This window comes from Sorex fumeus, unplaced genomic scaffold, assembly GCF_029834395.1.
Source record: "Sorex fumeus unplaced genomic scaffold, SorFum_2.1 ptg000122l, whole genome shotgun sequence".
NCBI lineage: Eukaryota > Metazoa > Chordata > Mammalia > Eulipotyphla > Soricidae > Sorex > Sorex fumeus.
The window spans coordinates 55,295,782-55,308,467 of record NW_026606179.1 but is presented as its reverse complement, the minus strand read 5'-3'; the positions used below and the strand labels follow the sequence as shown (position 1 = coordinate 55,308,467).

Here is a 12,686-nt window from a genome sequence, read left to right as displayed (position 1 = left end):
ACTGGTGCGCAGGCTGGGCACTGGGGAACTCGCATTGCTGGTGGTGATGTGGCCCAGCCTTGTGAGGAGGCGGGTCTGTGTCTCCTGGGATTGTCCGTTGAGGGGGACAGGATGCCAGAGAGGAATGCTGGCGCCTGAGCGAGTGAGCTGTGCTGTGGCTGGGAAGCGGGCCCCGGAGGTGCACCCGAGAGTGCCCTTTCCCACCCCGCCCGCTCAGCTGCCGGAGGGGCCATCAGGCACACAACCGCCTGAGACAGCTCGGGGGTGTGAGAAGGGGCAGCTGTGTCAAGCGTCCACGTCCTTCCACTTCGGAATTTCTCAGGCTTCGTCAGAAGCGGTGAGACGCTCGGGAGGGCAGGGAGCCGTTCCCCAGTGGGTGCCGTGCCAGCTCGCACGGATGCCACGGAGAGCCTCCTTGCCGCTGGCAGGGCCGGGCCTGTGCTGGAACCTGCGGGGATACTCCAGGTCTGGCCGAGGAGGTGCGCGGGAATCCACCAGTCGTTTGACGGTGGCGACCTGCCTGGGAGAAGTGTCTGAGAGAGACGGGGGATGCTGTAGTTCCGAACGCGTGCCAACCCCGGCCTGGCACGTGCTCTCCCGCGCTTTGGCCTCCCACTCACTAGCTAGCTGGAGATGTGCTGTTTACGCTCTGTGCTTCCTGGGGGTGATGGGGTGAGGCGGCCCTCGCTGGACTGGCTGGGCACTGTCACGGGAGGAGCCAGCCCCGCCGGCTGGAGAGGAGCCATGGGCGGGTCGGCTGCCAGGGCCCGGGGCAGCCGCTGCTCTGACTTGCGTCTGTCGCTGGGGCTGGTTGGGAGCCCATATGGAACCAGTATCTGGCAAACAAGCTGTGCTCCGCTCCGTTGAGCTCCCAGGGTTCTGCATAAAGCAAAATGTCATGGGCTTTGTGAGACGCTGTATCCATTAATGCCTCTAAGATTCTGTCTCAGAAGTGTAAATGGTCTATTTGTGTGGTCAATAAATTATTCTCCCCAGCTGTGCCTGATCATCCAAATTAAAGCAGCAGCAGTTTGCACCTCGGGGGAGAAGCACCCCAGCCCCTTCCCATTAAACTAAACATTTCCTGCCTGGAGAGCCCCCCGGCCTCCTCCCTCCGTGCCCCAGCTGCTGTGAAGCAGTGGCGCGCCCTGCCCTGCCCTGCCCCGCTCCCCCGGCCTGAGGAGGAAGGAAGTTGCTGGAGCGGCGGGAAGGGATGTGGCATTATCTCTTTCCCAGGGCCCGAGATGGAGCCTCCTGGGAAGGGCACAGGCGGAGGGAAATTCTGAGGAGTCATTTCCGCGGGCTGGTAGGCAGCCTGAGGGATGCTCTGCCACCGCCCATGTCACTCAGCCCTTCCACATGCCACACCGTGGGCCCTTGCTAGAGTGAGTGTTGCTCGCAGGCCACAGAGGCCTGTGCGGTTGAGGGCTCTGGGGCCCCCCACCCCCATGTCGCCTTTCTCCAGGGACTGCTTTGTCACTCAGACATTGTTTTTCACTCAGAACTTTATGGTCCCCTTGGGGTTTTCTGAATGTTTGTCCTCCGAGTAGGATTCTTTATTGTTCATTCTCCGTAGTCTGTTCTTAGCCAGGCAGTTAAAGAGTGAGATGCCAGGAAGAAGTGGTCGTCAGCAGGTCCTGACCGTCCTGAGAGTGGGTGACGGGCTTTAAATGCAGAGAGGAGGGGGCGCTGGTGGCAGCCACCCGGAGTCCTGGGTCCACGTGACTTTGTGCCCGGCCTCTTGTGTATGGCGCGTTGGTCAGAAACAAACGAATTCTCACAGCAGTGTAACCAGCCTGGACCCTGACAGAAGTTGGCAGTGACATCAAAGACTCAGATCCAAACAAAGAAAACAAAACAAGAGGCAGGAGACCGCACACCATTAAATGGTTCAAGGAGACTAGAGAAATGTCACACGTGCCTGAGGCGAAGAAGTGGAGCAACATCTGGGCCCTGTGGGGAGACCCTGAGGGTGTTGGAGTGTGAATTGGATGTCAGTTTGCGTCATTAGATCCGTGTCCGTGTCCGAGTTCTTGAGGATAGTGGGTGTGTGGATGTAGGAGAATGTTCTCAGAGCTTATTTCAGCAGAAAGTGACAAGGTATTTGCAGCTTATTGAAAATGTCTCCACACCCCTTAAGAGAGGAAAATTTATGAATGTAACAAAATGTTAACAATTGGTGGATCAGAGTTGAAAATACTCAGATAATGATAGTTCTCTACTTTCAGATTTGTTATCATTTTGGCTTTTCCCCAAACGTGGGGGAAATTTCTCACCAGCCCACCATGGCCCCTTTGTGCAGTTCTGTTTAATTCCTCAGGCGGTGGGGGCCGGGGTGGGGGGGATAAATGCTTGGACCCTCGGCTTCGTGGCCAAACTCCAGCACACGCCCTCGCATCTTCAACAGCATTTCTCTCTGCTCTGCACCCATTAGTGGGCCTGTTCTTCCTGCACCTTGTCTAACTTAGAGACCTCTCAAAGTTCTGAGCTAAGCAGATCAATAAAAATGAACAGCAGTTAAAGACAACAGTTCCCCTTTGCGCCAGGGAACTGGGTTCTCCAGGTGACTTGTTCGGCACAGCAGTGGGGCAGTGAAAGACGAGCACTAACTTTCTCCGGGTGGTGACCAGAGTGATGCTCGCACATCAGTTATCTCATGCCAGAGAGCAGGCCAGTTTTCCCAGAGACTTTTGAAAGCCCCTTATCCTGGATTCTTCTTTCAAAGCGAGCACCGTGCCTCGGTCCAGACTCACAGCAGGACAGAGGGCCCCGCACCTCATCAAGATGCAGGGGGCATTGCCAGGGGCTCTTCGAGATTTGTTGTTTCAGAAGAGATTGGGATCCAGGACTTTCACTCCCAGAATAATTAGCCTGATTTCTAGCCGTGGTATAAAGGTGTAGAGCAGGGCTGGAAAGTGAGGGAGAGACTCAGCTGCCCCCATTTGGACACTGCTGGGTGAGAACAGTGGACAGAGAAGCAAGCACGTCATTTTATTTTTTTAAACTGAATTTTATTTATTTGGTTTTTGGGCTACACTTAGTTTGCTCAGGAATTACTCCTGGTGGGCTCGGGGACCATATGGCATGCCGGGATCAAACCCAGGTCGGCCACCTGCAGGGCAAGCACCTAGCCGCTGCACTGTGCCTCTGGCCCCTCTCGTTCACCTTTAGATGATAGTTGCCGCTTTGTTGGTGGTGTTGTTGCTGATGTTGCTGGAACTGTGTCAGCGTCAGTAGTCTAAGAGCGCTGACAGGTTTTCAGGCCACAGATGTTTAAGATTATTTGGGTCTTCTCATCTTCTCCTCTTCTACCTTTCTGAGTCTGTATTCCCTAGAGTAGCATTGGGCCTGTGCAGGGGTGTGACTGGGGTGGCTGGTGTGTAGATGCACCTGATCTCTGGGGAGTCTCCATATCCCTAGAGTAGCACTGGGTCAGTGCAGGGGCGAGGCTGGGGTGTAGACATCCCTCATATTTTGTAGTCTGGCCAAGTTCTGAGGAGATCTGTGGGCCGAGGGTGAGTTGTGAAACTGGCCCTAGGGTTAGGGCTTTACTCTTCCTTCTTAACCAATTTCAGCCTAGTCTAAAGGCTTCCTGGAAAGAACGCCCAGATAGGCAGCGCTCACTGAAGAATCCCCCTGACCGTTTTCGGTTCCTCGGCCCCAGCTCCGGTGACTCTGCAAGCCCAGAGAGCCTGCTCTTGCCCTGTAAACAAATGACAAATGCTGAGGAAGCTACACGCCTTTGCCGGAGAAGCTTTGTTCCAGGTCATTTGCATTTTAGTGGTTCTGCAAGTTCGAAGCGTGTCCAGGCCAGGGTGTGTGCGCGGAGCCCTGAGGAAGGCCGCGCTGCTCTGGGGGTGCGGGGGACCTCCTTGCGCTCCGCTTTGGCAGCTCTCGTTCTGGCCCGGCACTTCCGATGTAGCATTGAATTTGTAGTTGTGAGGAAGAAGCCACTGGGATCGGTTCTTTGTCAGATCACAGCAGTTGTGTTCGCGGAGCAGGTGGAGAGCAAGGATTTGGGCTGCACTGGGGGTGAGTCAGGACTCACCCGTGTCCCGTGAGCTCCGGGGCTGAAGAGAAAATAAGTGCAAGCACACAGCCCTCCCTCACTCCCCTCAGTGGTGGTGTGTCTCGTGTGTGTGTGTGTGTGTGTGTGTGTGTGTGTGTGTGTGTGTGTTATCACCAGCACGGTGACAGGCAGCGTGTGAAAGCGCCCACACAAGTCCTGGGCCTGCTGCTGGGAGCCTCCTGCGGCTTTAGTTGACTCATCTCTGAAGTAAGGTCATGTTGAACCCTCGGCCGCTCCGTCCCCCTCTGACCGCGAGAGTGTGGTCACAGGAGCGCACGTCTTCCATGTCTGCGTTTCCTGTCCCAAGCAGTGTCACGGCATCACGGTGACTCCTGTGTCATCACTGTTGGACAGACACTATGAGTAAATGATTGGCCTCACAGTCTGACAACTCTCTGGGTTCTGAGACTGATTTTTAAAGACACCCCCCCACCCCTGAGGGCTGTCCCAGCCCCTCTCACCGCTGATTGTTGCGTCCTTCGTCCTCTCAAGCGGGGAGACCTTCAGCGAGTGGAGCACAGACTTGTCCGTGTGCCACAGCCCCGGGTTGGATTCCCAGTACCAAAAAAGACAAAGACGCTTTCCCCGAACACAGAGCTGTCGCGGCAGAGCTCCTGTTGTGCAAGCGTGAGGCCACAAGCTCGGCCTCCGCTGCCTCCCACACGCCGCATGACCCAGCAGCACTGCCCGCTGGACTCGCGGGCCGTGGGTCCATGTGATCCCCAGAACTCAGCAGTGTGATACAGCGGGCCCTGGAGCGAGACTGCGTGGGCACAGTCAAAGGAGTAGTACCCATGGGCACTGGGCGCAAGGGAGCAGGTCCTGCCGGGGCAGGGGGCGGAGGGAGAGAACGGGTTCAATTCCCAGCATCCCATACGGTCCCCCGAGCACCGCCAGGAGGAATTCTTGAGTGCAGAGCCAGGAGGAACCCCTGAGCATCACTGAGTGTGACCCAGAAAGAAAAAAAAATCTTCCAGTGTGGCAGCAGCTTTGGTTCCCATCCTCAGGCAGCTGCTGTGATAGGAGAACCAGGGCACAGTGGCCCTGACCGGGAGGGATTCCTGAGTGGAGACCAGGGTGGACAAAGCCCAGCGCTCAGGGGAGGGTAGTGCAAGTCGGGGAGGAGTCTGAGCAGGAAGCTGGGGGGCTTGGTGCTTTAGAGAACACCCCCTGGACGCCCACAGGGCCAGTGAGTGGACAGAGCGGAGAGACAGGAGAACGAACGGGCTGAGGAGAAGCGGGCCGCGAGGAGTTGAGAAATGAAAAGCCAGCGTTCCGTTTCTCCTCTCATACTCCACTCGTTGTGAAATTGTGGGCAGATGGGTTGTTGGTGAACTGTCCTAGGAATTGAGTCTTCTGGAAAAGAAATTTGAGATGCGAATTGAAAGCTCTTAGAAAGCCGTGGGGGACCGGAGAGATTACGGGTAGCTGAAGGCATTTGCCAACCCGGATTCAAACCCCAGCACCACAAATGGTCCCCTAGCACAGAGCCAGGAGTCAGCCCTAAGCGCTGCTGGGTGTGCCACGCCCCCCCCCCCCCCCCACACACACACACACACGCATTCCCCCAAAAGAAAGCCGTACAGAGCTTAATAAACAGCTTGGCAGGTACCATTTCTCAGGAAATACCTCAAGTCAGTTCCGGCTGTAGACGGGAGACAGCAAGCACAGGGGACTCCCCTGGCATTTAGAGGAACCTCGTCTTATCCTCGACCTGCCTTTTCTTTTCTATTTTCAACCTTTGTTGTATCACTTAACTTTTCCAAACCTATTTGTCCCACCGAAACCCAGAGCAGCGATGCCTGCCCAGGTTGTGTGGGTTGGCATCTGAAGCGCAGCCTGGAAGCCCAGTGGCCGCGGGGCCAACACTAGAAAGACGTTGTGCTCAGGGAAACTTCCAAGTGGCTAGTATGACACTAGGAGGTTCCTCTTCCTCCGCTGACCTGAGGCTTGGGGGTCCTTCCCATGGCCACGGTAAGCCGAGAGTGGCTCTGAAGTACTTGGGAACTAGCAGCACCCGTCCACGTGGAGGGTGTGGACAGGCCTGTGCTGTCTGCTCAGGGGATACTTGAACTCTCTTGCCTGCCCCCTGACACAGAAAATCAAGCCTTCCTGTGTGCTGATCGAACTTAGTATCTTAAAGAGACCCAAAGCCGCCAGCTTCCTACCCAGTTTTTCCCCAAGTACCATCTTGTCCTGACGAGCTGCGTCCAGTGGTTGTTACCTTCTCTCCTGCCTTCAGCCTTTTCTGGAAATGGTCGGCCTGCCTAGACTTGAACTTGGTCTCTCAGGGTTTCTCCCCCCGCTCACGATAGCATCATCAGCAAGTCAGACATAGCCTGTACATTCCCTGCCTCCAGGGTAAGGAATGCCTTCTCCTCCTGGGAAAAACCAGGACCCTGACTCAACAGGACTTGAAAGGGAACTGATGTTCCGATCCCGCTAAGAGACCGTGACTCCTTGTTCGTCCACGCTGGGATCCAGTTTCTCTGCAGAGAGTCCCTGGGGCTTTCGTTCATGCTGGTGGCCGTGATTCAGCAGCTGCTCACCGAGCCCCTCCTCTCCCTGGCCGGGCACTGCGGGCCCTGCTGATCCGGAGGCCCCGTTAGAGGGCGAGCCTGCAGCCAGCCAGGCCTCCGGGCACTGGCCTCTCCCCCAGCCCACAGAGGTCTCAGGATTTCCTGCTCCAGGGCTGCCACAGTCGGACAGCTTTGCTAAGCAGGAAGAAGTGGAACCGAATTCTGATTTCCTTACAGTGTTTGCCACCCCAGACCGGAAAGACCCTTGATAGGAACAAGATTCCCATTAAGATAAGAGGCTGTGATCTAGAGAGCCCCCCTGCCAGTCAGAGCACCGTTTTCACACGTGACATGTGTTTCCCTTTTCTAGATTAAAAAGACCGAGTGGCATGAGCAGCCTTTTGGGGAAAATTGGAGCCAAGAAGCAGAAGTTGAGCACCCTAGAGAAGTCCAAGCTGGACTGGGAGAGCTTCAAGGAGGAAGAAGGCATTGGTGAAGAGCTGGCCATCCACAACCGCGGGAAGGAAGGGTAAGAGGGGCCGGGCTCCGGCTGGGTGGGGGAGTGTCTGACGCTGCAGGGAGTGACCGATGCCAGCCCTGGAGGCCCCTGGGTGTGCCCAAAGACAAACCCAAGAAGGAAATCGATGTGATTCCTGCGAAAACCCTTGGAGGAACTCAGGAGGCATCTGTCACGGAACAGACCCCCCATACTGCCAGGGGCACATTTCTTGGTGAGATGGAAGTGGCCGTTGATTTGTCAGTGGAGCTGCCGGGGTGCAGGGCGGGAGCAGCCCGGCCCTTCTCTCGGGCACAGGTTCCTGCCGGCAGAGCTACACGTGGCTCGTGAACTCCCAGTCACCTTGTTTATCCACGTGTCGCCTCTGGCTCGCCGTGTCAGCCAGTTCCTTGGCAGACATGCTGTAGCACTTAAGCGCGGAGCCCACTAGACTCTCTGGCATCGTGCTGGGATTTTCAGTCCCGTCATCGACCGGGGTGGGGCTGCACCCCTGGCTGCCCCGTGCATGACACACCGGCCCTCGGCTCCCAGGTCCGGGCTTGCTCCCCTCCCTCTTCACCGGGCTTGCAAAGAGGATGTCCCTGAACTCCCTTTCGGGGAGTGCAAGAGACAGTGAGGTGCAGGCCCTCCTCCCAGAGGAAGGTGAGACTTAACTGCAGAAGTGGTCAGCACTCCCCTCCCCTCAGACTGGCAGGAAGTCTGTGGTCGGCCGACACCTTGGCGCCTTTCTGAAGCTCAGCCCCTTCACAGGGAGCTGGGGTTGGTCCCCCCTCAGGCTGTGAGGCCCCAAGCCTCAGGCCGATGTGTGTGGACATGTCAGTGCCGGCCAGTGAGCGCAGTGCCCGGCCCCGGCAGTTCCCCATCAGCAAAGCTGTCCTGAAGTGAGGGATTCGTTTGCAGGGTCAGAGTCCTCGGGCTCAAAGAACTGTGATGTGCTTAAAGTCAATAGGTAAATGACTTTATGAGCTTGCTCAGCCCAGGCTTCTGGGTCAGGCTCTCCGAGCTCTCCCGGCCCAGGAGCGAGGCGGAAGCACCGCGACCCTGTGGGGAGCCTGGCAGGGGTTGGCGTTATCTCCAGGGCCCCCGACTTTGGCCCCAAACCTCCCGAGTCTCTGCGTCACCCCCAGCAACCCGCCCGCTCCGCTCCGTGCCGGGCTGCTTTTCTGAGGGTTGATTATATGGGCTGGACAGTTTGCTCGGCCGAGGAGAATAGATTAGAACAGGAGTGGTACTGTTGGCGCGCGGGGCGCGGCTGATGGTGTCCTGGGAAGACAAGGCAGAAAGGCCATCTGCACACAAAGGACGCCTCACAGCCAGGCTGGGGGTGCCTTCGAGGGGCTTCCCGCGACTCCGCCTCCCTCTGGCGGATGCCCCCGCCCAGCCACAGGGTCTGGCTTCTGTGCCCGCTCTGCTCACTGGCCCCCACACCTCACTACAAAGGTTTCAGGAGTCCGGCCGAGCCCAGGGAAGGCCTTCACGTCTCACCTGGGCTGCGCTTGAGAACTCTGCCCCTCCTGTGTGAGCTGGGCGGAAACGTACCCTCAGATAGCATCTGGCCTCGGCCTGACCCTGCGGGGAACTCAGGGGAGTGACCTGTCCAGTTTGCCCCGGTGTCACTTCCTGGCGGGGGCGAGCCGCTGTCTGGGTACTGCACAGAGGGCACGGGTGCTCCGCGCGGTGAGCGCCTCTGGAAAGCCAGGCGGGCACCCCTGGCAGCGTTCTCTGCGGGGTTGGCGGCTTGCTGTGGAGGCCTGAGGCTGCGGGTTTCCTCTCCGAGCTTTTGCTTTTTTTCTTGGTTTCTGGGCCACACCCTGCAGTGCTCGGGTACAAGGCGAGCCCCTTCCCCAGTGCCCCCTCTCTGGCTGCTTCATTCTTCCCCTCCTCCTTCCCTGCAGTGGGCATGTGGCTGCAGTGATGAGGGATCACTGGGCCCCTGCTCCCTGGGCGCTGCATGCAGTGGTGCTCGCACACGTGTCAGGTCAGAGTCGTCCCTTTTTACTTACTTACCGGGGGAGTGGGGGAGAAGAGGCCACACCACGTTGCTCACAGTTTACACCTGCCTCTGCTCAGGAATCACTCCTAATCAGTCCTCAGGGACCATATGGCGTGCAGGGATTGACCTGGGTCGGCCCTGTACAGGACAAGCGCTCTGTAGTACCCGCTGTCCTATTGACCCGCTTTTGAAATCACCTGCAGGACTGGGGTCCGAGGAGCAGAGCTGCCACTCTCAGGCCTGTGGGACTCCCGGGGTCTGACGAGCACCTACGGGCAGGGGCTCCAACCAACTGTCTCCCCTCTGCTCTCACCCGGCCCCTACCCAGCAGTGCCCGGGGGCCCTCACAGTGTCAGGAATGACACATCCCAGGGCCTACCATGTACTTAGCAGGTGCTTAGCATGTCAGTCAGCTGATACAGTCAGCTGTATCACTGGGACACATCCCTGGTCACTAAAGATTGGGGGTGGGGGATTTTAAGGGTCCCGAAAGGTAGGATGGGGGTTAAGGCACTCGGCCAACCCTGGCTCGATCCCTGGCACCGCATATGGTCCCCCTCAGCAGAGCCAGGAGTAAGCCTTGACATCTAGGTGTTGTGGCCCTGAAAGAAAAAAATTTAAGAAAAAAACAAACCGAAAGGACCCGTGTATCAGTTATGTCGGTTTATGAAAGAAGTGAATGTCGAGTTCACGCCCAGCACAGAGCTCATATGTGCCTGTCGGGAATCCGTCTGCCCTTGCTGGCCACATCCCGGCCTTACTGGCTCGCTCCTGGCGGTTTTCCCTCTACCCTTCCTGGTGGTTCCCTGCCCGCCGATCCGGGCTGCGGCCAGGCCCTCCTCCCCGCACCTGGCCGCTATCTCTTGTCAGTCTGCCCCTCAGGCAGCTCCCCCTGACCGCTGTGCCTTGGCATCCTGGGCTCCAGGGTCCTGAGGCCACGGGCATGAGAGGGGCAGCTGACTCGGGGCTGCAGCTCAGCACTCGGGCCCAGTGAGGGAGTCCCAAGAAAGTACTTTCTTCCGGGCCGGCCGAGCAGTAATTTGGGTTGAGCGATCAGAAAAGATGTCACGGCCTGTTGTGTTTAACCTGGATCTGAAAGGAGGCCTGGAGCTGCCCCTGGGCTCGGAGGCTATTAGCGGGTTTCATTAAGGAGAGGGGAGCAGCTGTCCCGCCTGCCCGCCCGGGGACTGAGCCCAATCAGGCTGGGTCCCAGGGGGCTGCTCGGGCCCGAAGGGCAGTGCTGAGATGGAGGGGGGGCTCACCGCGAGCGTGCCCGTAGGCGCCTCCTCGGGCTGGAGCGCTTGTCCCGGCCTGTCCTGCAGCCCTCGGACTCTGCGGCTTCTGAGAGACCCGGTCAGTCAGACCTAAGAGGCAGAGTCCCCTCTTGTGCCCCTCACTGCTGGTCTGGTTTGTAAAGCTCTCAGAGGGTTCCATTGTGTCATTTTATCTTCCTTGCTTTATGTGGAAAGGCACCGAAAACTCCACTGTTCCAAGCCACTCACATAGCCAGTGTCAGGGCCACTGTGTCCCGGTGGGGGGCCCTGGTCAGCTCTACTCGGGCCCCGTGCAGCAGCTGCAGCGGGTGTGCAGTGCCAGACCTGTCTTGACGGCCTTTGTCTGGGCCGCCGTGGCCAGCATTCAGTCTGCACCTGCGTCCCTTGCTGCCCACGGCCGCCCTGGGTCTGACCTCGTTCGCCTGCAGGTCAGCTGCACACAAAGGCCAGCTTCGGGAACCTGCAACCTGGGGGGCATCATCATTACTGCCACTTCCTCTTCCTTTCCCAGGGAGCGAGCGCCCTTACAGTACCCCCTAACTCCTCTCCCGTGGCAGGGGACTGCGGGGTGGCTAGATTGCCTCACCAACCCCAGCTCTCAGCTGGTAACGTGGCGATGTCACGTGTGCACACCCCACTGCAGTGTCTGCTCCTCGGCAAAGGGGCTTCTGAGTGTTGGGGACTTCGCAGTTCTCCAAGGCATCTGAAATCCCCAAGCACCGCTCTGGGGAGCTCCCCACCCACACACACCCCTGCCGTCCAGAGCCGCCGCTTCCTTAACCAGTGCAGTCCAAACAGAGGCCTTTGGAGGAGGCAGGACAGTCCTGGGGCCGGGCTAGGGGCCACCCGCTCATAAGGCCCGCCTTATGTGCCTCTTACACGCCCGGCAAGGGTGGAGAGCCAGGGTCCCTTCCAGTGTGGGAGAGGGGCCCGGCCCCGCTGGCCAGCAGCCAGGAGGAGAGTCTGCGTTCACAGGTCGCCGCTGGGAAAGGCCGACCTGAGCTCAGCAGAGGGTACGGGCTCAGCCCATCTGCAAGTGCCCATCGTCCACGGACATCAAAGGAAGGTTTCTGCTGAGGTTCGGCTCTGCTCAGTGGGTTAATTAGCGGCAGAGATGCCGCCCCGGGCAGATGAGGTCCGCTTCTGGGGAGAAGAGGGTTCAGAGGCAGCTGGGACACCTTGGGAGCAGAGCAGGGTCCGTCGGGGGGCCTGAAGACGGGGGGGAGGCCGCTCTGCCCGGGACAGGGAGCCGAGGCGATGAGGGAAGGAGGGGTGCATGTCCCGCCCTCTCAGCTCTGAAGGAGGACTTCCGGCCTAGTTTTCCACTTGCAGGTGCAGCTTTCTCCTCCCGTTCCCCCCACCTCCAGTGCTCACCTGAGACGGGAAACCTGGCGGGCCTGATGTGCCAAGAGGAGGAGCCAGAGCTGCCGGGCGTCGGGCATGTGGCCATCAGGAGCCAGGCCTGCCCCTGTGCTGTCTCCTTCCCCTGGGGCTTGGGGCACCGTCCGCCACCAGCGCACCCAGTACTTACCCAATGGGTCGTCACCTTCCCCATCTGCCCGTCACGCCTGGTCCCGAAGCGTCCCTGGGTAGCCCCACAGGACACAGCTGGGGGGTCGCCCGGGCACCCAGCACGGCAGAAGGCGCCCTCTCACGCCGGATTCTGCAAAGTCCGTCTCCTTCTTCCCTCAGGTACATTGAGCGGAAAGCTTTCCTCGACCGGGTGGATCACAGGCAGTTTGAAATCGAGCGCGACCTCAGGCTGAGCAAGATGAAGCCCTGACCCAGACGCCGGGTTCCGTCCTGCCCACACGGGAGCTGCGGGTGTCCAGCTCTTGCCCAGCAAGGTCCTTGTTTTCTACGTTGGATTTCTGTCTTTTTATCTCGATTCTACTTGATTTTGTTCATTGTTCATTTTATTGTAAAAGTTTGTCCTTAAAATAAAAAATTTGAAAAACAAAATTTGGGCTGGAGTGATAGTACGGCAGGAGGGAGGGGCATTTGCCTTGCACGCCGCCAACCTGGGTTCAATCCCCGGCATCCCATCTGGTCCCCCAGCACCGCCAGGAGTAATTCCTGAGTGCAGAGCCAGGAGTGACCCCAGAGCATCGCTGGGTGTGACCAAAAGAGCAATAAATAAAACCCAGAAGCTGGTTCTTTGAGGGGCTGGCACAGGGGCCGGCGTCACTCGCGGCGTTTATTCTGCTGGTCCACCGGGCCAGGCATCCTGTCTGGGGCTCAGTCCTGCGGGGACCTCTCCTGACTAGGGTCCTGGGAGCCCCTGGAGGGGAGACTCAGCTGCCACAGCTGAGGG

At 58.6% G+C, this 12,686-nt stretch overlaps 1 protein-coding gene across 1 annotated transcript in view; it reads left to right on the top strand.

The window, feature by feature from the left end:
* CFDP1 (craniofacial development protein 1) overlaps window positions 1-12,307 on the top strand; it is an 80,556-nt gene extending 68,249 nt beyond the window's left edge. The window contains exons 6-7 of the mRNA XM_056136700.1: window positions 6,959-7,117; window positions 12,065-12,307. Coding sequence (XP_055992675.1) covers window positions 6,959-7,117; window positions 12,065-12,155 — 250 coding nt within the window. The 3' untranslated portion in view covers window positions 12,156-12,307. The remainder of the gene's footprint in view (window positions 1-6,958; window positions 7,118-12,064) is intronic.
* The last annotated feature ends 379 nt before the right edge of the window (window positions 12,308-12,686 follow it).